Genomic DNA, 27866 nt, shown 5'->3' with positions numbered 1-27866 from the left:
TGAGGGGAAGGCAAGGCTTGAGGGGCCCGCCCTTGGCTTTATTCTCTCGGTCAGCGGTGGCGATGGCTCTGTGTGGCTGGCCAAAGGGGCGTTCGGCCGGGGGCCTTGGGGTCACGCTGCCCCCGGGGTCCGGGCCCCAGAGCGCAGGGCGGGCACGGCTCTGCCCAGGCGGCTCACTTCTGTGCGGGGACCATGTCGTCGATGGCTTGGCCTTTCTCCAGCTTCTTCTCCATCTCCACCATCAGCTTGACCCCGTCCACCACCAGCTGCACTTGGTCCACTTCGGAGGAGCCCAAGCGGTCAGCGTTGGAGATGTCGAAGACGGCGCCCACGGCCTCAGTGTCCACACCACCTGCCGGGCAAAGAGATGGAGCATCGGACATGGGTCTCACCCAAGCAAGACCTCTTCCTAACCAGTGGTCAAACTAGAGCACTGGACAAGCTCTGGCCTGTTCCTGACCATTGGTCAAACTATTCCTGAGCACTGGTCAAGCTTCGGCCTGTTCTTGATCATTTGTCAAACTCTAGTCTGCTCCCAATCATTGGTCAAGCTCTGACTTGTTCCTAACCATTGGTCAAACTATTCCTGAGCAATGGTCAAGCTCTGGCCAGTTCCTAATTATTGGTCTAGCTCTAGCCTGTTCCTAACCATTGGTCAAGCTCCGGAGTGTTACTAGCCATTGGTCAAGCTCTGGCCTGTTCCCGACCATTGGTCAAACTATTCCTGAGCTCTGGTCAAGTTCTGGCCTGTTCTTGATCATTTGTCAAACTCTAGTCTGCTCCCAATCATTGGTCAAGCTCTGACTTATTCCTAACCATTGGTCAAACTATTCCTGAGCAATGGTCAAGCTCTGGCCAGTTCCTAATTATTGGTCTAGCTCTAGCCTGTTCCTAACCATTGGTCAAGCTCCGGAGTGTTACTAGCCATTGGTCAAGCTCTTGCCTGTTCCCGACCATTGGTCGAACTATTCCTGAGTGCTGGTCAAGCTCCAGCCTGGTCTTGGTCATTTATCAAATTCTAGTCTGTTCCTAACCATTGCCCAAACTATTCCTGAGCGCTGGTCAAGCTCCAGCCTGTTCTTGGTCATTTATCAAACTCTATCTGTTCCTGACCATTGGTCAAACTATTCCTGAGCGCTGGTCAAGCTCCAGCCTGTTCTTGGTCATTTATCAAACTCTATCTGTTCCTGACCATTGGTCAAACTATTCCTGAGCGCTGGTCAAGCTCCAGCCTGTTCTTGGTCATTTATCAAACTCTATCTGTTCCTGACCATTGGTCAAACTATTCCTGAGCACTGGTCAAGCTCTGGCCTGTTCCAAAATCACTGATCGAACTGTAGTCTATTCCTGAGCAGTGGTTAGGCTCTGGCCTCTTCCTATTTTTGGTCAAGTTTAGGTCTGTTGCTGACCATTGGTCAACATTTAGCCTATTCCTGACCATTGGTCACACTGGTCTGTTCTTAACCCTCCACCTCATCACCTCCAAAGTCCACCTGAGAAACTACAGCTCCCAGCATTGAGCCATGACATGTATTCATTCTGCAGTGCAGGTGCATCCTATGTGCAATTTGCAAGGCACGAAGGATGCCGGCGAAGGGCAGGTGGGCAGCCGTACCTGTGCCACGCTTCTGCAGGCGGAGGCGTGTCAGGATCTCCTCAAACTTGGCGTGTTTGCTGAGGTGGGGCAGCTTGACGTGGACGCCGCCACGGAGGCCGGTGCCCAGGTTGGAGGGGCAGGTCAGGACGTAGCCCAAGTGCTCGTTCCAGCTGAAGGGGTGGCCGGCCTGCTTGAAGATCTCCTCAATCTTCCCCAGGAAAAAGAGAGAGAACGCAATGAGTCCCGGAATCTAGGTGTCCAGTGAAGGGCATCTAGTCCAACCCCAATAAATACATATATAGAGAGATAAGCGAATCCTAGAGTTGGAATCCAGTCCAACCCCCAATAAAAATATAAGATAGATATAGAATCCTAGAGTTGGAAGGGTCCTCCAAAGGTCATCCAGTCCAACCCCCAAGAAATGGATGGATGGAGACCCTCAAAAGCCAACCTGTCCAACCACTGGGAAATGTGTGTGTGTGTGTGTGTGTGTGTGTTTGTGTAGGATCCTAGCATTGGAAGTGAACCACAAAGGTCATCCAGTTCAATCCCTAAGAAATTGATAGACTGAAAGATAGAGAATCCTAGGATTGGAAGGGTCCCCCAAAGGTCATTCAGTCCAACCCCCAAGAAATGAATGGATGGATGGAGAATCCTAGAGTTGGAAGGGACCTCCAAAAGCCAACCTGTCCAACCACTGGGAAATGTGTGTGTGTAGGATCCTAGCATTGAAAGGGAATCACAAAGGTCATCTAGTCCAACCCTGAGAAATGGATGGAGAGAGAGAGAGAGAGAATCCTACTTGGAAGGGGCCCCCAAAGGTCATCCAGTCCAACCCCTGAACAAAAATATATTAAGATAGATAGAGAATCCTAGAATTGGAAGTATCCCCCAAAGGTCATCCAGTCCAACCCCCAAGAAATTGATGGATGGATAGATGGATGGATGGAGAATCCTAAAGTTGGAAGAGACCCCCAAAAGCCATCCTATCCAACCACTGGAAAATAGGTAGGTAGATAGATAGGGATAGATATAGGATCCTAGGATTGGAAGGGACCCCCAAAGGACATCCAGTCCAACCCCTGAGAAATAGATAGATAGATAGATAGATAGATAGATAGATAGATAGATAGATAGATAATCCTAGTTGGAAGGGACCACCAATGGTCATCCAATCCCACCCCTGAACAAAAATATATTAAGAGAGATAGAGAATCCTATAGATAGATAGATAGATAGATAGATAGATAGATAGATAGATAGATAGACAGACAGACAGACAGACAGACAGAGGATCCTAGGATTGGAAGGGATCCCCCAAAGGTCATCCAGTCCAACCCCTGAGAAATGGATGGATGGATAGATAGATAGATAGATAGATAGATAGATAGATAGATAGATAATCCTAGAGTTGGAAGAGACCCCCAAAAGCTGTCCTGTCCACACACTGGGAAATGATAGATAGATATAGATATAGGATCCTAGCATTGGAAGGGACCCCCAAAGCTCATCCAGTCCAACTCCCAAGAAGTGGATGGATGGATGGGTAGATAGATAGATAGATAGATAGATAGATAGATAGATAGATAGATAGGGAATCCTAGTTGGAAGGTACCCCCAAAGGCCAACCTCTAAGATAGATAGATAGTTAGAGAATCCTAGGATAGGAAGGGATCTCCAAAGGTCATCCAGTCCAACCCCTAAGAAATGCATAGATAGATAGATAGATAGATAGATAGATAGATAGATAGAGAATCCTAGAGTTGGAAGGTATCCCCAAGGGCCAGCCAGTCCAACCTCTTCTGCCGGGAAGGAAGATAGAATTACTATTATATTATTATCCGTTATTGTTGTTGTTAAGTTGGAAGGGACCCCAAGGGTCATCTATCCCAACCTCCTTTTACTATAAAAGAAGATAGAATTACAATTATATTATTATCCATTACTATCTATTATTATTATTATTATTATTATTATTATTATTATTATTGCCGGCCGTATGACCTTGGAGGTGTCTATGGACAATGCCAGCTCTTCGGCTTAGAAATGGAGATGAGCACCATACCCCAGAGTCAGACACGACTGGACCTAATGTCAGGGGAAAACCTTTACATATTATTATTATTATTATTATTATTATTATTATTATTATTATTATTATTCTCCCAGAGTTGGAAGGGGGCCACAAAGGCCATCCAACCCAACCCTCTTCTGTCAAGCTGGAATATAGAATTACATCATCATCAGAGTTGGAAGGGACCCCAAAAGTCATCCAGTCCTCTGCCAGGCAGTAAGACACAATTCGATCCCTCCCGACAGATGGCCATACAGCTTCTGTTTAAAGACTTCTATAGAGTCCTAGTCGAGGAAGGGACCCTCAAATATCATCCAGAAGAGAGTTGGACAATGACTTCCTTCTATTTGGACACGAGACTTCTGTGGATGCAGCCTAGAATCGCATTGGTCTTTTTCGCTGCAGCGTCACGCTGTCGACACGGAAGGTTTGAGGAAGCTCACCTTTTGGAGGCCAACGCAGAAACGCCGGAAGACCTCCTTCATGTTGCCGCCCTTCTGCATGGAGATGACGCGGAGATGGTCCTCCTCGTTCACCCAGACCAGGAAGGTCTTGTTGTCATTGTGCCTGGAAGGCGAGGTGCAACGTCAAGGATATGACACCACGTCACAACATTGGAAAAGGTTCCGTTCCTGGTTTGAAAGTGTTATTTCCTATTTGAGTCTGCAGTCCTGACTTGGAAATTAGTAATTGTCCTCCAGAAACTTTGTTTTTGTGTCTGCCACAATATTGAATTGGTTGAGACTCAATGAGATAGTCATTGGAAAACTATAGCAAAGTGTGGTGCATGTCCTTTCCATGAAAACAAAGTTTTTGCAGTTTAATTAAACTTTTCCCATGTTTTTAGGATAGACCCAATTAAGAAATGACATTAATAACCCAGGAACAAAAATCGTGTTACATAGTGTAATATATTGCAATAATAATATAATAAATACAATGATAACATAACAAATATAACGTAATATAACATAATGTGTTGCAGGATCTCTTTGCAAGCTTTGTAAACTTTCCTTAGGATAGAACCAATTAGGAAATGACATCGATAACAGAACAAAAAATTGTTACACAGTGTAATATATTACAATAATAATATAATATAATTAATATAATATAATAATATAACAACATAATTATAATATAATATAATTATATAATAATACAATTATCTATCTATATAAATAAAAATGTAATGTTTGTTTGTGGGATTAACATAACTCAAAAACCACTGGGCGAATTGACCCGAAATTTGGACACTATACCTCTAACAGACCAATGAGTGACCATCACTCATACAACCCCCTCCCCAAATAGCGGAAAGGACTTAAAAACCCCAAAAAGCTAAATGATGATACAGAAAAAAAGGAAAGAGGGAGGGAAGGAAGGGGAGAAGGGAAGGAAGGAAGGAAGGAAGGAAGAGAGAGAGAGAGAGAGAAGGAAGGAAGGAAGGAAGGAAGGAAGGAAGGAAGGAAGGAGAAGGAAGGAAGGAAGGGAGGAAGGAAGAGAGAGAGAGAGAGAGAAGGAAAGGAAGGAAGGAAGGAAGGAAGGAAGGAAGGAAGGAAGGAAGGAAGGAAGGAAGGAACAGGCCAGAGCTTGACCAATGGAAGCAAAGAGCAAAGGAAGGAAGGAAGGAAGGAAGGAAGGAAGGAAGGAAGGAAGGAAGGAAGGAAGGAAGGAAGGAAGGAAGAGAGAGAGAGAGAAGGAAGGAAGGAAGGAAAGGAAGGAAGGGAGAGAGAGAGAGAGAAGAAAAGGAAGGAAGGAAGGAAGGAAGGAAGGAGGGAAGGAGGGAGGGAGGGAGGGAGAAAAAGATGCAATGGTCAGGAATAGGCCAGAGCTTGACCAATGGAAGCAAAGAGCAAAGGAAGGAAGGAAGGAAGGAAGGGAGAGAGAGAGAGAGAAAGAAGGAAGGAAGGAAAGGAAGGAAGGAAGGAAGGAAGGAAGGGAGAGAGAGAGAGAGAGAAGGAAAGGAAGGGAGGGAGGGAGGGAGGAAGGAAGGAAGGAAGGAAGGAAGGAAGGAAGGAAGGAAGGAAGGAAGGAAGGAAGGAAGGAAGGAAGGAGAAAAAGATGCAATGGTCAGGAACAGGCCAGAGCTTGACCAATGGAAGCAAAGAGCAAAGGAAGGAAGGAAGGAAGGAGAGAAAGAGTAAAGAAAAGAAAAAGGGAGGGAGAGAGGAAAGAGATAGAGAAGGAAGGAGAGAAGGAAAGAAAAAAAGGGAAGGAGAGAAGGAAGGATGGAAGCAAAAAGCGAAGGAAGAAAGGAAATAGGTAAAGAAGGAAGAAAGGAGAGAAAGAGGAAGGAAAAGAAAAAGGGAGGGAGGAAGAAAAGAGGTAGAGACGGCAGGAAGGAGAGAAAGAAAGAAAAAAGGGAAGGAAAGAAGGAAGGAAGGAAAAAAGCATGGAAGCAAAGAGCGGAGGGAGGGAGGAAAGAAGTAGAGAAGAAAGGAAAGAAAATAAAATAGGAGGAAGGGAGGGAGGGAGGAAAGAGGTAGAGAAGGAAGGAGAGAAAGAAAGAAAAAAGGGAAGGAAAGAGAGAAGGAAGGATGGAAGCAAAAAGCGAAGGAAGGAAGGAAAGAGGTCAAGAAGGAAGAAAGGAGAGAAAGAGGAAGGAAAAGAAAAAGGGAGGGAGGAAGAAAAGAGGTAGAGAAGGAAGGAAGGAGAGAAAGAAAGAAAAAAGGGAAGGAAGGAAGGAGAGAAAGAAAGAAAGAAAGAAAGAAAGAAAGAAAGAAAGAAAGAAAGAAAGAAGAAAAGGGAATGAAGGAAGGAAAGAGGGAGCAAAGGAAGGAGGGAATGAAGGAGAGAAGGAGGGAGGGAAGGTTGTCCACAGCAACGCGTGGCGTGTACAGCTAGTAATACAATAAATATTATATAATAATGTTTTTAGGATACAACCAATTAGGAAACGAAATTGATAATCCGGAAACAGTAATTGTGTTACATAATGTAATGTATTATAATAATAGATTTATAATAATATAAAATAATAATATAACATAATAATATAATAAAATATATTAATATCATAATATAATGTAATATAATAATAATATAATGTGTCACAGGATGTCCCATGAAGACAAAGTTTTGCAACTCTAATGAACTTTTCCCATGTTTTTAGGATAGAACCAATTAGGAAACAGCACTGATAATCCAGAAACAATAATCGTTTTACAACTTGAATGCACTGAGGATTTGAAATGGACCTGGAGGAATGAGATGAACTTGAACTCTTAACACAGGAAGGGCAAGATGGCCTATTGCATTGGAAGCTAAGCAGAGTCAGCTCCGGTTAGGATTTGGATGGGAGACCACTTAATGAGTCCCATGTATTGCAGTGTCATAGGGTCACCGTAAATCAGGCCTGGGCCAACTTTGGCCCTTCAGGTGCTCTGGACTCCAACTCCCACCATTCCTAACAGCATTGATCCAGGAACAAAAATCGTGTTACAACTTGAATGTACGGAAGATGGGAAATGAACCTGGATGAATGAGATGAACTTGACCTCTTAACACAGGAAGGGCAAGATGGCCTATTGCATTGGAAGCTAAGCAGGGTCAGCTCAGGTTAGGATTTGGATGGGAGACCACTAATGAATCCCATGTAATGCCGGGCCAAGTCTTTGGCCCTCCAGGTGTTTTGGACTCCAACTCCCACCATTCCTAACAGCCTACCGGCTGTTAGGAATGATGGGAGTTGGAGTCCAAAACACCTGGAGGGCGAGCTGAATTGGTATGCTCCTGCCTTTGGATGCCACACTTACCAGATACCGCGGGCGTCGGGCCAGTCGCGGGCCATGCCGGAGGCGAGCAGGAGTGGGGAGACGGGCTTGTCAAAGAGGAAATGGTCGTCGATCAGCTGCTGCTGTTCTGCATCGGTCATGTCCTTCAGGGGATAGTATTTGCCCTTGAACTCTCCGGTCAAGCTGTTCAGAGCTGCCGGGAAAAGGGACACATAGGAACTGAACCACATTCGAAGCGCATTACTCGAATCTAATGCTCACCGTTTGGACCAAACGACCTCTCCAAAATTTAAGTGCGCATTATATCCATGCAATATGGTCATCTTACTGCTGAGCAAAAGCCATATTTCATTGCATTCACTCAATGCTATGCAATGCTGGGACTTATAGTTTGGTGAGGCTCCAGCACTCTTCAGCAGAGAAGTCTCAAGGCCTTATAAATACAGCCCCCACCTCTCATTTAATTGCCATGGCTCAATTCTATGCAATGCTAGGATTTGTAGTTTCGTGAAGCACCAGCACTCTTCGGCAGAGAAGGCTCAAGGCCCATGTTAAACTACAATTCCCACAATTCCATAGCAATTTTACCAATGCCATGACCCCCATGCAATGGAATGGTGGGAGTTGTAGTTTTACTAAGCGCACCTACAATGCCATGACCCCCATGCAATGGAACATTGAGAGTTGTAGTTTTACTATGTGCACCTACAATGCCATGACTCCCATGCAATGGAATGGTGGGAGTTGTAGTTTTACTAATGGTGTGCATCTACAATGTATGACCCCTATACTACGGAATGGTGGGAGTCCTAGTTTTACTAAGAGTGCACATCTACAATGCGATGACACCAATGCTATGGAATGTTAGGAGTTGTAGTTTTACTAAGGGTGCACCTCTACAATGCCATGATGCCCATGCTATGGAATGTTAGGAGTTGTAGTTTTTCTAAGGGTGCACACCTACAATGCCATGACCCCATGCAATGGAACGTTGAGAATTGTAGTTTTACTATATGCACCTACAATGCCATGACCCCCATGCAATTGAATGGTGGAAGTTGTAGTTTTTCTAAGGGTGCACATCTACAATGCCATGATGCCATGCTGTGGAATGTGAGGAGCTGTAGTTTTACTAAGGGTCTACATCTACAATACCATGGCGCCATGCTATGGAATGTGAGGAGTTGTAGTTTTTCTAAGGGCACACACCTACAATGCCATGCCCCTCATGCTATGGGATGGTGGGAGTTGTAGTTTTTCTAAGGATGCGCACCTACAATGCCATGCCCCTCCTGCTATGGGATGGTGGGAGTTGTAGTTTTTCTAAGGGTGCACGTCTGCAATGCCATGATGGCCATGCTGTGGACTAGTGGGAGTTGTAGTTTTTCTAAGGGTCCGCATCTACAATGCCATAACACCCATGCTATGTAATTGTGGGAGTTGTAGCTTTACCAAAAGTGCACCTACTCTGCTGCATGGATGCAATCTGACACCACGGTTCAAAGTGATGGGAGTCAGAGGAGTTCTAGACTGCAGTGAATTAGAAGAGCCTTGGGAAACTACAACTTCCAGAACCCCACAGATGGAGCCGGGGCAGTTCAAGTGTCATCCAAGTGTGTTAATTCTACTTTGCGGATGCAGCCACAGAAGCCCAGGTGGTGATCCAGCCATCTAGCTTGCTCGGTGCTACGGTGCCGTTCCTGCCATTACCCTTAATGGAGAGGGTCTCCACGGCACGGCGCTCCCCACGGCTGCAGTGGGGGGGCAGGGTGTAACCCTTGATGCTGCGCCCCGTCCGCACGCGGCTGCTGAAGACGTAGTTGGGGTCCAGGTCGTCTCCACCCTGCGGAGAAAAGGAAGAGCGGGCAGGAAAGACGGGTCAGAGCGGCGTTGGAGGCCCTCGCACACCCTGAGGAACATGCATGGGCCAACTTTGGCCGTCCAGATGTTTTGGACCTCTGGAAGGCCAAAACATACATAATTACAAAACATACATAATTTGTCTGTTCCTGGTTTGAAAGTGTTATCTCCTGAATCGGTTGAGACCTTAAGGCCCCTTCCACACAGCTGTATCAAATCCACACTGAACTGGATTATACATCAGTGTGGACTAAGATATCCCAGTTCAAAGCAGATATTGTGGGATTTTCTGCCTTGATATTCAGAGTTATATGGCTGTGTGGAAGGGCCTTAAGGTATCTGAAGATATCTCCAATTTATGGTCATCTAAAATATCTCAATGTATATTCATCTAAGATGTCTCAAGATATCTCCAATTTATGATCATCTAAGATATCTCAAGATCTTTCCAAGTTATGTTCATATAGGATATCTCAAGTTATTTTCAGCTTATAGTCATCTAAGGTATCTCAAAGTATCTCCAACTTATGGTCATCTAAGATGTCTCAAGTTATCTCCAATTTATGGTCATCTAAGATATCTCAAGGTATCTCCAACTTATGGTCATCTAAGGTATCTCAAGGTATCTTCAACTTATGGATATCTAAGATATTTCAAGGTATCTCCAACTTATGGTCATCTAAGATATCTCAAGGTGTTTCCAATGTATGGTCATCTAAGATATCTCATGATATCTCCAATTTATGGTCATCTAAGATCTCTCAAGGTATCTCCAACTTATGGTCATCTAAAATATCTCAAGGTAGCTCCAATTTATGGTCATCTATCTCAAGATATCTCCAGTTTATGGTCATCTAAGGTATTTCAAAGTATCTCCAGTTTATGGTTATCTAAGATATCTCAAGGTGTCTCCAATTTATAGTAATCTATGATATCTCAAGGTATCTCCAACTTATGGCCATCTAAGATATCTCAAGGTGTTTCCAATGTATTGTTATCTAAAATAACTCAAGGTATCTCCAATTTATGGTCATCTAAGATATCTCAAAGTATCTCCAGTTTATGGTTATCTAAGACATCTCAAGGTATCTCCAACTTATGGATATCCAGGTTATCTCAAGATATCTCCAACTTATGGATATCTAAGATATCTCAAGGTATCTCCAACTTATGGTCATCTAAGATATCTCAAGGTATCTCCAACTTATGGTCATCTAAGATCTCTCAAGGTATCTCCAACTTATGGTCATCTAAGATATCTCAAGGTGTTTCCAATGTTTGATCATCTAAGATAAGCAATCCTGGGTGTTGATATTTGGAGGGGCTTCTCTGCCAAAAGAGGACAGGGGCCCTTGCCAAACTAGAAATCCCATCCACCAGGGCTCACCTTCAGGTTCTCATGGTTGAGGTCAGTCTTATGCTTGTCGGTGGGCTTGTAGCCTCCGTGACGGTCTGAGATGATGGGGTCAAAGAGCTCCTTGAAGACGTCGTAGGACTCCTCGTCTCCGGCCACGCAGCCCACGGTCATGATGAAAGGGTGACCTGCACATGGCAAAACAAACCATAATCCAATGTTCAACGTCTGACTCATTGCAGTTGATATCCTCTTTCCATATCTCGACTAATGTTTCCTTCAGCTTAAATTGTTTTTCAACTATAAATGAAACCCAGCAAGCCTTTTTGCCAATTAAAAGTAATTGCAATACATTTCTTGCCAGTTAAAAGTAATTGCACTACCTGGAATGTATCCTTTGTCAGTTAAGAGTAATTACACTATCTGGAATGCATTCCTTGCCAGTTAAAAGTAGTTGCACTATCTTGAATGCACCCCTTGCCAGTTAAATTTAACTTTGCTATCTGGAATGTATTTCTCATTAGTTAACAGTAATAGAAATGCATTTCGTGACACTTAAAAGTAATTGCACTACCTGGAATGTATCCTTTGTCAGTTAAGAGTAATTGCAATGCATTTCTTCCCAGTTAAAAGTAATTGCACTATTTGGAATGCATCCCTTGCCAATTAAATTTAACTTTGCTATCTGGAACGTATTTCTCGTTAGTTAAAAGTAATAGTAATGCATTTTGTGACACTTAAAAGTAATTGCACTATCTGGAATGTATTCCTTGCCAGGTGAAAGTAATTGCAAAGCATTTCTTGCCAATTAAAAGTAATTGCACTATCTTGAATGCATCCCTTGCCAGTTAAATTTAACTTTGCTATCTGGAATTTATTTTTTCTTAGTTAAAAGTAATTGAAAAGCATTTCTTGCCTTTAAAAGTAACTGCACTATCTGGAACTTATCCTTTTGCCGGTTAAAAGTAATTGCACTATCTGGAATGCATTCCTTGCCAGTTAAAAATAATTGCACTCTCTTGAATGCATCCCTTGCCAGTTAAAAGTAACTGAAATGCATTTTGTGACTGTTAAAAGTAATTGCACTACCTGGAATGCATTCCTTGTTAGTTCAAAATAGTTGCTCTGTCTGGAATGCATCGTTTACTAGTTACATGTAACTGCACTATCTGGAATGTATCCTTTACCAGTGCCCTCCCCAAAACTACAGATTGTAGGATGTTCAAGAGGAATCACAGCACTGCAATTTTGGTGTGTAAAAGAGTGACACCCTGCATAAAAGGAGCAGAAGGAAACAGTGGAGCAGGTCCAAAGCTAAGAGGATTCTGGGATAAGCAGTGCAAGAAGGTCAACATTCCCCTGGGCAAACATTGGTCTGCCTACCTGGGTTGTCCACTCCGGTCTGGATGACGTCATCCACGGTGAAGCCGCTGGGGGTCTCCTTGTCCCTCAGCTTCTTGTAGATGTCCAAGGTCAGGACCTTGGCCATGTGGTTGTTGTGCTTGGTGAGGTCAGGGAACTCCTCCTCCGGCTTGAAGTTGAGCTTGTACTTGTTGTGGGTGTTTCCGAAAGGCATCTTGGCGGCAGGTGAGACCAGTCCTGCAAGGACACCGAGACACAGATGGAGCGCTTGGTGGAGAGGCAACAAGATGTTTTGGAACAGCCAACCCTCCACCCAAGAAAATGGCTTGCTTTGTGCCTTAGAGGGGTTTCCAGATACCAACTTCAAGGTATTTCCAGCTTATGGTCATCTAAGATCTCTCTAATTTACGTCCACCTTCAAGGTGTTTTCAGCTTATGGTCTTCTAAGATATCTCTAACTGATGGCCACCTTCAAGATGTTTTCGGCTCATGGTCATCTAAGATATCTTTTATTTACGTCCACTTTCAAGGTGTTTTCAGCTCATGGTCATCTAAGATATCTCTAACTGATGGCCACCTTTGAGATGTTTTCAGCTCATGGCTGTCTAAGATATCTCTTATTTACGTCTACCTTCAAGATGTTTTCAATTTACGGCCATCTAAGATGTATCTTCAAGGTGTTTCCAATTTAGGGATGCCTTCAAAGTGTTTCTAATTACAAGATTTTTGCAATGCATGGCCACCTTCAAGGTATCTCCAACATGGTCATCCAAGATATCTCTAACTTATGGCCACTGTCAAGGTGTCTTCACCTTAAGGTCATCTAAGATATCTCTAACTTATAGCCACCTTCAAGGTGTTTTCAACTCATGGTCATCTAAGATCTCTCTTATTTACATCCACCTTCAAGGTGTTTTCAGCTCATGGTCATCTAAGATATCTCTAACTGATGGTCACCTTCAAGGTGTTTCCAACTTGTGGTCAACTAAAATATCTCAGACTTATGGCTACCTTCAAGGTGTTTTTAGCTCATGTTCATCTAAGATATCTCTAACTGATGACCACTTTCAAGATGTTTCCAACTTATGGTCATCTAAAATATCTCAAACTTATGGCTACCTTCCAGATGTTTGTAACTTATGGCCATCTAAGATGTAGCTAATTTATTGCCACTTTCAAGGTGTGTGCAAATTCAAGGAGTTTCCAATGTATGGCCACCTTCAGTATTTCCAACTTATGGTCACCTAAGATATCTCTAATTTATGGCCACCTTCTAGGTCTTTCTAATTACAAGGTGTTTCCAATGTATGGCCACCTTCAAGGTGTTTCCGTTTTATGATCAGCTAAGATAACTCTAACTTAGAGCCATCTTCCAGTTGTTTTAGAGCCATCTTCCGGTCCAACTTATGGTCATCTAAAATGTCTCTAATCCCTGGCCACCTTCAAGCTATTTCCAACTTAGGAAGACCCTCCTGATGGACAGAGCTGTTTTGACAGTGAAATATGTTTGGAGTCCAGTGGGCTCACCTAACTATGGTAATCTAAGACATCTCTAACCTTCAAGGTGTTTCCAATGGATCAACATCTGTTTCTAACCTATGGCCACCTTCTAGGCGTTTCTAATTTATGGTCATCTAAGATATGTCTAACTATGGTCACCTATGACATCTCTAACCTTCAAGGTGTTTCCAATGGATGGTCATCTGTTTCTAACCTATGGGCGTCTTCAAGGCGTTTCTAATTTATAGTCATCTAAGATAGTCATCTAAGATAATTCTAACCTTCAGGGTGTTTCCAATGGATGGAAATCTTTTTCTAACCTATGGCCACCTTCAAGGTGTTTCTAATTTATGGTCATCTAATATATCTCTAACCTTCAAGGTGTTTCCAATGGATGGACATCTGTTTCTAACCTATGGCCACCTTCTAGGCGTTTCTAATTTATGGTAATCTAAGATATGTCTAACTATGGTCATCTAAGACCATAGTCTTAATATACTTTTAACTATGGCCATCTATGACATCTCAAGGCATTTCTAATGTATGGTAATCTTAGATATGACTAACTATGGTCATCTATGACATCTCAAGGCATTTCTAATTTATGGTCATCTAAGATATGTCTAACTATGGCCATCTAAGACCATAGTCTTAAGATATGTATAACTATGGTCATCTAAGACATCTCTAACCTTCAAGGTGTTTCCAATGGATGGACCCCTGTTTCTAACCTATGGCCACCTTCAAGGCATTTCTAATTTATGGTCATCTAAGATATGTCTAACTATGGCCATCTAAGACCATAGTCTTAAGATACATCCAACTATGGCCATCTATGACATCTCAAGGCATTTCTAATTTATGGTCATCTAAGATATGTCTAACTATGGTCATTTAAGGGTCATCTAAGATATCTCTAAATTTCAAGGTATTACCAATGGATAGACATCTGTTTCTAACCTATGGCCACCTTCAAGGCATTTCTAATTTATGGTCATCTAAGATATGTCTAACTGTGGTCATCTAAGACCATAGTCTTAAGATACATCTATCTATGACACCTCTAACCTTCAAGGTATTTCCAATGGATGGACATCTGTTTCTAACCTATGACCACCTTCAAGGTGTTTCCACCTTAGGAAGACCCTTCTGATGATCAGAATTCATGGTGTTGCCTTGGAGTCCAATGGGCTCTCCTTCTCTGGAGGTTTTTAAGCAGAGGCTGATGGATATCTGTTGGGAGGGCTTAGACTGGACATTCCTGCATTGGAGAAAGGGGTTGGACTGGATGGCCTTTGGGTGACCCTTCCAATTGTAGGATTCTATTGAAAACCTCTGGGTGATGGTGGGAAGGAAAGAAACAAAAATGGACGCCTCTCTTGGGAAACTGGACTTTCCTGCCTTCCACGTTTGACATTGACGTGGAAGGCCACGTCAATGTCAAACCTCTGGAGGCCAAAGGGGTGGAGAAGCAAAGGGATCACGGGTGGGATACGTAGACTCCGTCCCAATGGAAAGCTAGGGATATTTTTAGTCCCTTGTTATTTATAGCGGTCAGTTTTTTGCCCAGAAAAGGACCCCGATAGAATCTGCTGGCGCAGAAGAGGCCGCATTCCAAGGGCTACTTTTTTTGCAAAGTGTCAGCGGTCCCGGGAAACCCAATCGCCGGTCAGTCGGGCAGCGGCAAAGGGCTTGGCAAAGACCCCAAGGAGAGGGAACCATGGGAGATGCAACCCTAAACGCCGGCTTTCCCTTGTGCCGACCGGCCCAAAATGCTTATGGAAGGGGAAAACCCCAAAGTGGGCACCATTCAAGGTCAACGGTCAGCGGGGACATTCGAGGCCGACCCAAAAACTGACCCAGTGATATAAGTCTTTGGGGAGTTCCCTATCACAGGACCCTAGAGTTGGAAGAGACCCCTAAAGGCTATCTAGTCCAACCCTCTTGTGCCAGGCAGGAAATAATAATAATAATAATAATAATAATAATAATAATTATTATTATTATTATTATTATTATCCAGAAGTCACCATCAAATCCTTCCCAACAGATGATCATCCAGCCTCAAAGATCATCCGCCATCCTATCCAACCACCTTCTGACAGGCAGGAATCGTTGTTGCTGGTGTTATTGTTGTTGTTACTATTATTATAGCCAGAAGACACCATCAAATCCTTCCCGACAGATGACCATCCAGCCTCAAAGACATTAGAAGGAGACCCCCAGAGGCCATCCACCTTCTAACAGGCAGGAATTGTTGTTGCTGCTGCTGTTGTTGCTGTTGTTGTTATTATTATTATTATTATTATTCCCAGAAGACACCATCAAATCCTTCCCTACAGATGGCCATCCACCCTCAAAGAGATTAGAAGGAGACCCCTCAGGGGCCATCCAATCCAACCACCTTCTGACAGGCAGGAATTGTTGTTGTTGTTGTTGTTGTTGTTGTTATTATTATTATTATTATTATTATTATTATTATTATTCCAAGAAGACACATTCAAATCCTTCCCTAAAGATGACCATCCAGCCTCAAAGAGATTAGAAGGAGACCCCTCAGAGGCCATCCAATCCAACCACCTTCTGATAGGCAGGAATTGTTGTTGTTGTTCCCAGAAGAAACCATCAAATCCTTCCCTACAGATGACCATCCAGCCTCATTGACATTAGAAGAAGAATTAATAATAATAATAATAATAATAATAATAATAATAATAATACAAAGAAGGCACCATCGAATCCTTCCCGATAGATGGTCATAGACATTACAAGGAGGAGACCCCCAGAGGCCATCCAGTCCAACCCCCTTCTGCCATTTAAGAAGGCACCATTTGATCCCTCCTGACAGATGGCCATCCAGACTGCATTTAAAGGCACCTTCGAATCCTTCCCGATAGATGGTCATAGACATTACAAGGAGGAAACCCCCAGAGGCCATCCAGTCCAACCCCCTTCTGCCATTCAGGAAGGCACCATTTGATCCCTCCCGACAGATGGCCATCCAGGCTGCAATTACACACTTTTTATAGAGTTGAAAGAGGACCCAAGGGCTATGCGGACCAACCTGGATGGTGGAGGCACCATCAAAACACTCCCGACAGATGGCCATCCATCAGGAAGGCACCATTTGATCCCTCCCCACAGATGGCCATCCAGACTGCATTTAAACACTCTTTATAGAGTTGAAAGAGGACCCAAGGGCTATGCGGTCCAACCTGGACAGTGGAGACACCATCAAAACACTCCCGACAGATGGCCATCCATCAAGAAGGCACCATTTGATCCCTCCCGACAGTTGGCCATCCAGACTGCATTTAAACACTCTTTATAGAGTTGAAAGAGGACCCAAGGGCTGTGCGGACCAACCTGGATTGTGGAGGCATCATCAAAGCACTCCCAACAGATGGCCATCCATCAAGAAGGCACCATTTGATCCCTCCCAACAGTTGGCCATCCAGACTGCATTTAAACACTCTTTATAGAGTTGAAAGAGGACCCAAGGGCTGTGCGGACCAACCTGGATTGTGGAGGCATCATCAAAGCACTCCCAACAGATGGCCATCCATCAGGAAGGCACCATTTGATCCCTCCCGACAGATAGCCATCCAGACCGCATTTAAACACTCTTTATAGAGTTGAAAGAGGACCCAAGGGCTATGCGGTCCAACCTGGACGGTGGAGGCACCATCAAAGCACTCCCGAGAGATGGCCATCCAGCCCTAGTTCGATACCCCAAATGTGTAGAGCCCTCCACTGCCAGTTTTTGGTCTTTGCGTGGTCATTTCTGCACACCAAACTCCTGCACCTGCTTCTGTTCCTTGGAGGCATCATCAGAACACTCCCGACAGATGGCCATCCAGCCCTAGTGGGACACCCCAAATGTGCAGAGCCCTCCGCTGCCACTTTTTGGTTTTTGCATGCCATTTCTGCACGCCAACCTCCTGCACCTGCTTCTGTCCCTCAGAGGCACCATCAGAACACTCCCGACAGATGGCCATCCAGCCCTAGTTCGATACCCCAAATGTGCAGAGCCTTCCGCTTCCACTTTTTGGTTTTTGCATGCCATTTCTGCACGCCAGCCACCTGCTCCTGTCCGTCTCTCACGCTCGCAATGCAAAAGGCAGTGTGTTTATTTACCTGGTAAGAAGAATCACAGCCTGCACAATTTTTTCCCCGGGGAACCTTGGCGTTGCCTTTTCTCACTTCAGCACAACGGGTGACCCAAAGGTCCAGCCCGGACCCCTTACGATTATATACCTTGTGCTGGGCTCCCATTGGCCGGCCCTCGGCCAGCAGCCGGGCTCTGATTGGACGACGACGCTGCCCCATAAGTGTGGGGCTGGGACCATCCGAGCCTGCCTGCAAAGCAAGCCATTCCTTTGAAATATCCAGGCTCCGACCCAGAGGATATTTTTTGCTGCAAGATTAATATCTGAAGTTGCCCATAGAGTTGCATTATAACAAAGGAACTGATTGCACCTCTCCCATTACTTTTCCATACTGTAATAAAGGATTGCACCTTGCGCATATATTTGCCTATATTATATACTAACGGTTGCACCCTGAGAATTATTAATCTCGAGGGAAATAAGTTTGGATAGATGGGAAAAACTGTTAAAAATGCCTTGCAACTTCATGCTGGCTTATGAGCTATAACACCTTTGCAAATTCATGAGTAACTAGTTACAAGTAACTATCTTGCCTGTTAAAAGTAATTGTGTTATAAAGCAACTTCACGCTGGCTTATGAGCTATAACATCTTTGCAAATTCATGAGTAACTAGTTACAAGTAACTATCTTGCCGGTTAAAAGTAATTGCATTATAAAGCAACTTCACGCTGGCTTATGAGCTATAACATCTTTGCAAATTCATGAGTAACTAGTTACAAGTAACTATCTTGCCAGTTAAAAGTAATTGCATTATAAAGCAACTTCACGCTGGCTTATGAGCTATAACATCTTTGCAAATTCATGAGTAACTAGTTACAAGTAACTATCTTGCCAGTTAAAAGTAATCGTGTTATAAAGCAACTTCACGTTGGCTTATGAGCTATAACATCTTTGCAAATTCATGAGTAACTTGTTACAAGTAACTATCTTGCCAGTTAAAAGTAATTGCGTTATCCAGAATGCATTCCAGTTAAAAATAATTGTACTATCTGGAATGGATTCCTTGCTAGTTAAACGTAATTGTGTTATCTAGAATAATGTATCCCAATTAAAAGTAACTTTTAAAAGTAATTGTGTCATCTAGAATGCATTCCAATTAAAAGTAATTACACTATCTGGAAATGCATTCCTTATTAGTTAAAAGTAATTGCACTGTCTGGAATGCATTCCTTTGCCAGTTAAAAGTAACTGCACTATATGGAATTAATTCATTTCCAGTTAAAAATATCTGCACTATCTGGAATGCATTCCTTGCTAGTTAAAAGTAACTATATTATCTGGAAGAGATTTCTTGCGAGTTAAAAGTAATTGCACTATCTGGAATGCATTCCCTGCCAGTTAAAAGTAACTATATTATATGGAATTAATGCCTTGCCAGTTAAAAGTAACTGCACTATATGGAATTAATTCATTTCCAGTTAAAAATAACTGCACTACCTAGAATGTATTCCTTGCTATTTAAAAGTAACTGCGTTCTCTAGAAGGCATTTCTTGCCAGTTAAAAGTAATTGCACTATCTGAAATGTTGTCCCTGCCAGTTAAAAGTAACTGCATTACTTTGAATTAATCCCTTCCAGTTAAAAGTAACTGCACTTCATTGAATTAATTCCTTTCCAGCTAAAAGTAACTGCACTATCTGAAATGCATTCTCTGCGAGTTAAAAGTAATTGCACTATCTGGAATGCATTCCCTGCCAGTTAAAAGTAACTACACTATATGGAATTAAATTCTTTCCAGTTAAAAGTAACTGTACTATCTGGACTGCATTCCTTGCTGGTTAAAAGTAATTGCACTCTCCGGAATGCATCCTTTGCCAGAGAAAAGTAACTGCATTATCTGGAATGCATTCCATTGCCAGCTAAAAGTAATTGCACAATCTGGAAGGCATTCCTTGTCAGTTAAAAGTAATTGCACTACCTGGAATGCATCCTTTGCCAGTTAAAAGTAGCTGCACTACCTGGAATGCATTCCTTGCTGCTCTGATTTGATCCAAATGTCCAATTTTCTAGGTCTCTGCCTACCTGAGGCCAGATCTACATTGAACTACATTATATGGCAGTGCAGATCTAGCTCAAATCTCCTATATTTGCATCAGTGGCTTTCCCAAGTCCATCTTTGCAAGAAGCCGTGGAATCGGATAAAGAGAGTGCATGGCATTGGAGATTCGATTGCAGCACATTATTATGATCAAAAAGGGGGCTGCAAACATGCAATAAATGGTTGAAGTTGAAGACAGGATGAATGGAAAGTGCAAAGGCTTTGGGAGAAGGGCCAGAGCGAGGCGATGACGGCCGAAGGTCCTAAAAATAGAAGGAAAGGGGGGGGGGGGTTGATGAGAGTGCAATTCGAGGAGGCCAGAAAGTCACAAGACCCCAGGCGTCATTCGAATTGGCATCCCTCAACGTGGTAATTCATGGTGTCACCCAACCATGTTGCTGCGAAAATCCCAGGAAACTTTGCAAAACCTGCACCAACGAAAGCCAAAAGTGCATGCTTGCAGCGCACACTGATGATGGAAGCGCACAATCTGAAGCACAATGGGAACTAATGACAGCTCTAAGCACAGGAATGGAAGTCTGCAGAGTTTCAGCCTTGGACACAGCGGACTCTCAGTTAACCGGCACTTTCTGGTTGCTTGAGAATTACTACTATTAACTACAACTCTGAAGATTGCATGGCCAGGAAGGCAAAGGACCTTGGGAAACTACAACTGCTGGGATCCCATAGTACGGCGCCACGTCACAGTAGTTGCAGTGTGCCCAGAGGAGGCAAAGGGCCTTGGGAAACTACAACTCCCAAGACTGCATTGCCTAGAAAGCAAAGGACCTTGGGAAACTATAACTCTCGGGATCCCATAGTATGGCGCCATGTCCCAGTAGTTGCACCTGGAGAAGGTGGGAGACCTTGGAAAACTACAGCTCCCAGGATCCCATAGTATGGCGCCATGTTCCAGTAGTTGCACCTGGAGAAGGTGGGAGACCTTGGAAAACTACAGCTCCCAGGATCCCATAGTATGGCACCATGTCCCAGTAGTTGCACCTGGAGAAGGTGAAAGACCTTGGGAAACTACAACTCTCGGGATCCCATCGTATGGCGCCACATCCCAGTAGTTCAACCTGGAGAAGGTGGAAGACCTTGGGAAACTACAACTGCTGGGATCCCATAGTATGGCGCCATGTCCCAGTAGTTGCAACTGGAGAAGGTTGAAGACCTTGGGAAACTACAACTCTCGGGATCCCATAGCATGGCACCATGTCCCAGTACTTTCACCTGGAGAAGGCGGAAGACCTTGGGAAACTACAACTGCCGGGATCCCATAGTATGGCGCCACGTCCCAGTAGTTGCACCTGGAGAAGGTGGAAGACCTTGGGAAACTACAACTCTTGGGATCCCATAGTATGGCGCCATGTTCCAGTAGTTGTACCTGGAGAAGGTAGAAGACCTTGGAAAACTACAACTCTCGGGATCCCATAATATGGCGCCATGTTCCAGTAGTTGTACCTGGAGAAGGTAGAAGACCTTGGAAAACTACAACTCTCGGGATCCCATAATATGGCGCCATGTTCCAGTAGTTGCACCTGGAGAAGGCTGGAGACCTTGGGAAACCACAGCTCCCACTATGCCATAGCACTGAGTCATGGTAGTAGCACCATCCTGGGTGAATACTTAGATGCACCCTGCAAAGGCCTTGCAAAACTACAGCTCCCAGACATGTATTTGCTCCATAAGAAGCCCAAACACCATGCGAACGAAGGCGGGAGACCTTGGGAAACTACAGTTCCCACTATGCCATAGCACCGAGTCATGGTAGTAGCGCCATCCTGGGTGAATACTTAGATGCACCCTGCAAAGGCCTTGCAAAACTACAGCTCCCAGACATGTATTTTCTCAATAAGAAGCCCGCTCCTGCGCTCCCCTCTTTGCTGAAGGCACCGGCTGGGCCTCTTTATGATCCGAGGAGGCCGAGGGTGGGAGAAGGGACGCTAAGCCCCTTCCCATCTGTCCAAGCTCCGGTTACCCGCCTTAACACGTGAAACCAGCACCCAGGAATGCCTTTCTTGGAAAATCCGACAGCTGCCAGGGAGTCTGGTGGGGGTCTCCTCCATTTACAGGAATGGGGGCAACATCTGCCCAACACCTGCCAGCCTTGGAATGGGGCGCGGCCGTGGCATCCACGCAAGACCCCAAGACATGCATGCAACACCCCAAGACATGTCCTGCTCCTAGCTTGGGAAGTCTGCTTCTCTCCCATTGTGCAGTCCTTCCTTCATTTGGTCTACTCCGGAAACTTTGTCGTTTTTGTGTGGCTGGCTGCCACAAACTAAGCCTGGGAGTTGTAGTTTTACCAAGGGAGCATGTACGCCATGAAGCAAAGGCAGCTTTGGCCCCACTTTATGGAATTCTTGAATCGGCGACCCAACATGAATTGACCTGGCCCACTACAATTCAGTCCTGGGAGTTGTAGTTCCCCAAGATCTTTTGCCTCCTCTGCAAAAAACAACAGCACCAAAACAATGCAAACTACAACTCCCAATATTCCATAGCATTGAGTCATGGGGTCAAACTGCATTCATTCTGCAGTGTAGATGCCTCCTATGTTGCACCTAAAGAACCCTTGGGCTCTTTACTCAGGCCCTCCTCTCTCTCAACATCCTATCCTTCCTTCCTTCTCTCTTTCCTTCTTCCTTCCCTCCTTCTTTCTCCTTTCCTTTCAGCCTTTTGTCCTTCCATCCTTCCCTCTTTCCCCCACTTCCTTCCTTCCCTTTTGTCTTTCCCTCCTTTTCTCTTTCCTCCCTCTCTCCCTTCCACCCTTTCGTCCTTCCTTCCTTCCTTCCTTCCTTCCTTCCATCCATCCATCCATCCATCCATCCATCACTTTCACCCTTTCATCTTTCCTCCTTTCTTTTTGTCTTTCCTTCTTTTCTCTTTCCTTTCTCCTTCCCTTCCTTCTAGCCTTTCCTTCTACCATTTCATCCTTCCTTCCTTCCTTCCTTCCTTCCTTCCTTCCTTCCTTCCTTCTTTCCTTCCTTCTCTTTTGTCTTTCCTCCCTCCCTATTTCTCCTTCCATCCTTCCCTTCCACCCTTTGATCCTTTCTTCCTTCCCTCTTTCCTCCTTCTCTTGCTCTTTCTCCTTCCTTCCTTCCTTCCATCCATCCATCCTCCATCACTTTCACCCTTTCATCCTTCCTTACTTTCCTCTTGTCTTTCCTTCCTTCTCTCTTTCCTTTATTCTTCCCTTCCTTCCACCCTTCCATTCTTCCTTCCTTCTCTTTCGTCTTTCCTTCCTTTCCTTTTTCCTCCCTCCCTCATTCTGCTTCCATCCTCCCCTTCCACCCTTTGATCCTTCCTTCCCTCTTTCCTCCTTCTCTTGCTCTTTCTCCTTCCTTCCCTTTTGTCTTGCCTTCCTTCGCTCTTTCCTTTATCTTTCCCTTCCTTCCTTCCATCCATCCTTCCATTCCACCCTTTCATCCTTCCTTCCTTCCCTTTTGTTTTTCCTCCCTTCCCTCTTTCCTCCCTCCTTCCCTCTCTTCCTCTTTCTACTTCCATCCTTCCTTCCTTCCTTCCTTCCTTCTCTTTTCTCTTTCCTTCTTTCCTTTATCCTTCCTTCATAGAATCATAGAATCATAGAATCATAGAATCATAGAATCATAGAATCATAGAATCATAGAATCATAGAATCTAAGAGTTGGAAGAGACCTCATGGGCCATCCAGTCCAACCCCATTCTGCCAAGAAGCAGGAATATTGCATTCAAATCACCCCTGACAGATGGCCATCCAGCCTCTGCTTAAAAGCTTCCAAAGAAGGAGCCTCCACCACACTCCGGGGCAGAGAGTTCCACTGCTGAACGGCTCTCACAGTCAGGAAGTTCTTCCTAATGTTCAGATGGAATCTCCTCTCTTGTAGTTTGAAGCCATTGTTCCACGTCCTAGTCTCCAAGGAAGCAGAAAACAAGCTTGCTCCCTCCTCCCTGTGGCTTCCCCTCACATATTTGTACATGGCTATCATATCTCCTCTCAGCCTTCTCTTCTTCAGGCTAAACATGCCCAGTTCCCTAAGCCGCTCCTCATAGGGCTTGTTCTCCAGACCCTTGATCATTTTAGTCGCCCTCCTCTGGACACATTCCAGCTTGTCAATATCTCTCTTGAATTGTGGTGCCCAGAATTGGACACAATATTCCAGATGTGGTCTAACCAAAGCAGAATAGAGCATGGGGAGCATGACTTCCCTAGATGTAGACACTATGCTCCTATTGATGCAGGCCAAAATCCCATTGGCTTTTTTTGCCGCCACATCACATTGTTGGCTCATGTTTAACTTGTTGTCCACGAGGACTCCAAGATCTTTTTCACACGTACTGCTCTCGAGCCAGGCCTCATTGTCCCCCATTCTGTATCTTTGCATTTCATTTTTTTCTGCCAAAGTGGAGTATCTTGCATTTGTCGCTGTTGAACTTCATTTTGTTAGTTTTGGCCCATCTCTCTAATCTGTCAAGATCGTTTTGAATCCTGCTCCTGTCCTCTGGACTATTGGCTCTCCCTCCCAATTTGGTGTCGTCTGCAAACTTGATGATCCTGCCTTCTAGCCCTTCATCTAAGTCATTAATAAAGATATTGAACAGGACCGGGCCCAGGACGGAACCCTGCTTGTGGCACTCCGCTCGTCACTTCTTTCCAAGATGAAGAGGAAGCATTAGTGAGCACTCTCTGTGTTCGTCCACTTAACCAATTCCAGATCCACCTCACCGTAGTTTTGCCTAGCCCACATTGGACTCGTTTCCTTGCCAGAAGGTCATGGGGGACCTTGTCGAAGGCCTTCCTGAAATCCAGGTACGCTACATCCACGGCATCATTCCCCGCATCTACCCAGCTTGTAGCTCTATCGAAGAAAGAGATCAGATTAGTCTGGCATGACTTGTTTTTGATAAATCCATGTTGACTATTAGCGATGAATGCATTTGTTTCTAAGTGTTTGCAGACCGCTTCCTTAACAATCTTTTCCAGAATCTTGCCCGGTATCGACGTGAGGCTGACCGGACGGTAGTTGTTTGGGTCATCCTTTTTTCCCTTCTTGAAGATTGGGACCACATTGGCCCTCCTCCAATCTGCTGGAACTTCTCCCGTTCTCCAAGAACTCTCAAAGATGGTTGCCAATGGTTCCGAAATGACTTCCGCTAGTTCCTTCAATACTCTGGGGTGTAGTTGATCTGGCCCTGGGGACTTGAACTCATTAAGAGCGGCCAGGTATTCCTGGACGACTTCTTTCCCAATTTGGGGTTGGATGTCCTCCAATCCCTCATCCACTCCATCTTGCTGAGGTTGAAGACTCTCTTTTTGTGAGAAGACCGAGGCAAAGAAGGCATTAAGTAGTTCTGCCTTTTCCCTATCCCCTGTCAGCATTGCCCCATCTTCTCCTCGAAGAGGTCCTATCGCCTCCTTGTGTTTCCTTTTTCTACTGACATAAGAATAGAAGCCCTTTTTATTGTTTTTAATGTCCCTGGCAAGTCTGAGCTCGTTTTTTGCTTTAGCTTTGCGGACCTTTTCCCTACAGGTGTTGGCTATTTGTTTGAATTCTTCTTTGGTGATTTCTCCCTTTTTCCACTTCTTGTGCATGTCTCTTTTGTGTCTTAGCACAGTTAGAAGTTCTTTGGACATCCATTCTGGCTTCTTTGCACTTGTCCTATTTTTTCTCTTTGTTGGCACGGTTTGCAATTGCGCCTTGAGTATTTCACTCTTGAGAAATTCCCATCCATCCGTAACTCCCTTGTCTTTTAGTATCTGTGTCCACGGAATGCTGCTCAGCGTTTCCTTCATTTTTTGGAAATCAGCTCTCCTAAAGTCCTAAAGTCCCTTCTCTCCTTCCTTCCATCCTTCCTTCTCTTTTTCCTGCCCTTTTGTCATTCCTTCCTTCTTTCCTCCTTCCTTCCCTCTCTCCCCTTTTCTCCTTCCATCTTTCCCTTCTTTTCTTTCTCTATTTCCTTTATCCTTCCCTTCCTTCTTCCCATCCTTCCCTTCCACCCTCTCATCCTTCCTTCTCTTTTGTCTTCGCTTCCTTCCCTCTTTCCTCCCTCCTTCCCTCTCTCCCTCTTTCTCCTTCCACCCGTCCTTCCTTCCCTTTTGTTTTTCCTTCCTTCTTTCCTTTATCCTTCCCTCCCTTCCCTCCTTCCATCCTTCTCTTTTTCCTTCCCTCTTTCTCTTTCCTTCCTTCCTTTTTCCTCCCTCCCTCCCTCTTTCTCCTTCCAATTCCACCCTTTCATCCTTCCTTCCCTCCCTTTTGTCTTTCCTCCCTTTCCTCTTCCCTCCTTCCTTCCCTCTCTCCCTCTTTCTCCTTCCATCCTTCCACCCTTCCTTCCTTCCCTTTTGTTTTTCCTTCCTTCTTTCCTTTATCCTTCCCTCCCTTCTCTCCTTCCTTCCTTCTCTTTTTCCTTCCCTTTTGTCTTTCCTTCCTTCCCTCTTTCCTCCTTTCTTTTCTCTCTCTCCCTTTCTCTTTCCATCCTTCCTTTCCTGTCCTTCCTTTAAAACACACACACATTGAAACCACTAATGGCAATAAACATAATAAGAAATAAATATTATGATCCCAAAATAGTTGTTTAAAGACAACGATAGTCAACAATAGGAAGCAATTCATTAAAAATATCACATTTTTATCCCATAGCATTGAGCCATGGCAGTTTAAAGTGGTTCCAAGCTGCATTCATTCTATCATGTAGATGCACCTTTTGTTCCTGATGTGTGTGACAAAATGTGGACACCCCCAAAAAAGTCATTTCAGGGGCCCAATTCTGACTCATTTGATTACGGAAAACATACCTTTAGAAAGGACCTTATACCCTGCATTGTGCTTTCAAAGGCCCGCGCAACAGACCTGTGAAATGCATGGCATGCGACGCTGCGGCATGCGACGACGGCTTAGAAGGTCTTAAAGAAGGATTACACCGTTCTGCAGAAGGCCTGCGGCTCCAGCAAGGACTGCTCCATGGAGCCTCCAGCATCCAAGGCAGCCTACCTTTTTGGAGAGAGAGAAAGGAAACCATAAGGAACCTTATGCTTGACTACAGCTAAACATTGTAGAACTAATGCAGGTTGATGCCACTATATCATAGATTTGGAAGGAAGGGAACCCCAAAGGCCATCCAGTCCAGCCCTGTTTTTAACTGTGAGGTCCTTGCAAGTCGAGTGTTCATAACTCAGGGACTGCCTGTATGTGTATGTGTATATGTATGTGTATGTGTATGTATATGTATATATCTTGTATTGTGTGTGTGTGCGTGTGTATGAGCTAGACATAGTATCATAGATTTGGAAGGGATCCCCAAAGGCTATCCAGCCCAGCCCTGTGTGTAACTGTGAACTCTTCTAACTCTAGGAGATATAGATAGATGGATACTATAGCTGGATGGCCGTCTGTTGGGAGTGATTGGATGGTGTCCTCTTCTCTGACTGAAGGGGTTGGACTGGATAGCCTTTGGGAATCCCTTCCTACTCTAGGATGGATGGATAGACAGACAGACAGACAGACAGACAGACAGACAGATAGATAGAATCTCTCTCCTTCTGTCTCTTTCAATCATATCTATGGTTTTTTTAATCTATGGCTGGATGGACATCTGTTGGGAGTGATTGGATGGTGTCCTCTCGTCTGACTGCAGGGAGTTGGAATGGATAGATAGATAGATAGATAGATAGATAGATAGATAGATAGATAGATAGATAGACAGACAGATATTCTCTCTCTTTCAATAATATCTATGGTCATTCATCTATGGCTGGATGGCCATCTGTTGCGAGTGATTGGATGGTGTCCTCTTGTCTGACTGCAGGGAGTTGGAATGGATAGATGGATAGATATTCTCTCTCTTTCAATCATAGCTATTATCATTCATCTATGGCTGGATGGCCATCTGTTGGGAGTGATTGGATTGTGTCCTCTCATCACCTGTAGTTTTACTCAGGGTGCAAGGGGTTGGACTGAATGGCCTTTGGGAATCCCTTCCAACTCTAGGAGATATATAATTAGATACTATGGCTGGATGGCCATCTGTTGGGAGTGATTGGATGGTGTCCTCTTGTCTGATTGCAGAGAGTTGGAATGGATGGCCTTTGGGAATCTCTTCCAACTCTAGGAGTGATAGATAGATAGATAGATAGATAGATAGATAGATAGATAATCTCTCTCTCTCTCTCTTTCAATCAATCAATCAATCAATCAA

The 27866-nt window shown here is 44.4% G+C and overlaps 1 protein-coding gene across 1 annotated transcript; it reads right to left on the bottom strand.

Annotated features, from left to right (window-relative positions):
- Positions 1 to 17730, bottom strand: LOC137094996 (creatine kinase M-type). The gene is made up of 8 exons (XM_067461119.1): positions 17622 to 17730; positions 12006 to 12221; positions 10656 to 10810; positions 9119 to 9251; positions 7430 to 7601; positions 4115 to 4238; positions 1616 to 1805; positions 1 to 352 (listed from the first exon to the last, which is right to left on the bottom strand). The coding sequence occupies exons 2-8, from the start codon at positions 12196 to 12198 to the stop codon at positions 174 to 176; spliced, it is 1146 nt and encodes a 381-aa protein (XP_067317220.1). The 5' UTR covers positions 12199 to 12221; positions 17622 to 17730; the 3' UTR covers positions 1 to 173.
- Positions 17731 to 27866: the final 10136 nt, after the last annotated feature.

Source organism: Anolis sagrei, chromosome X (genome assembly GCF_037176765.1).
Source record: "Anolis sagrei isolate rAnoSag1 chromosome X, rAnoSag1.mat, whole genome shotgun sequence".
In the NCBI taxonomy this organism is placed as follows: domain Eukaryota; kingdom Metazoa; phylum Chordata; class Lepidosauria; order Squamata; family Dactyloidae; genus Anolis; species Anolis sagrei.
This window is presented reverse-complemented; position numbering and strand designations above follow the sequence as displayed.

Bases quoted from the DNA above. Each gene is read 5' to 3' on its own strand.
- LOC137094996 (XM_067461119.1), bottom strand. From the start codon at position 12,198: ATGCCTTTCGGAAACACCCACAACAAGTACAAGCTCAACTTCAAGCCG. The intron at 9,252-10,655 runs GTGAGCCCTGGT...TTTTCTCCGCAG, and splicing joins TCAACCATGAGAACCTGAAG to GGTGGAGACGACCTGGACCC. The intron at 353-1,615 runs GTACGGCTGCCC...TTTGCCCGGCAG, and splicing joins CCTGCAGAAGCGTGGCACAG to GTGGTGTGGACACTGAGGCC.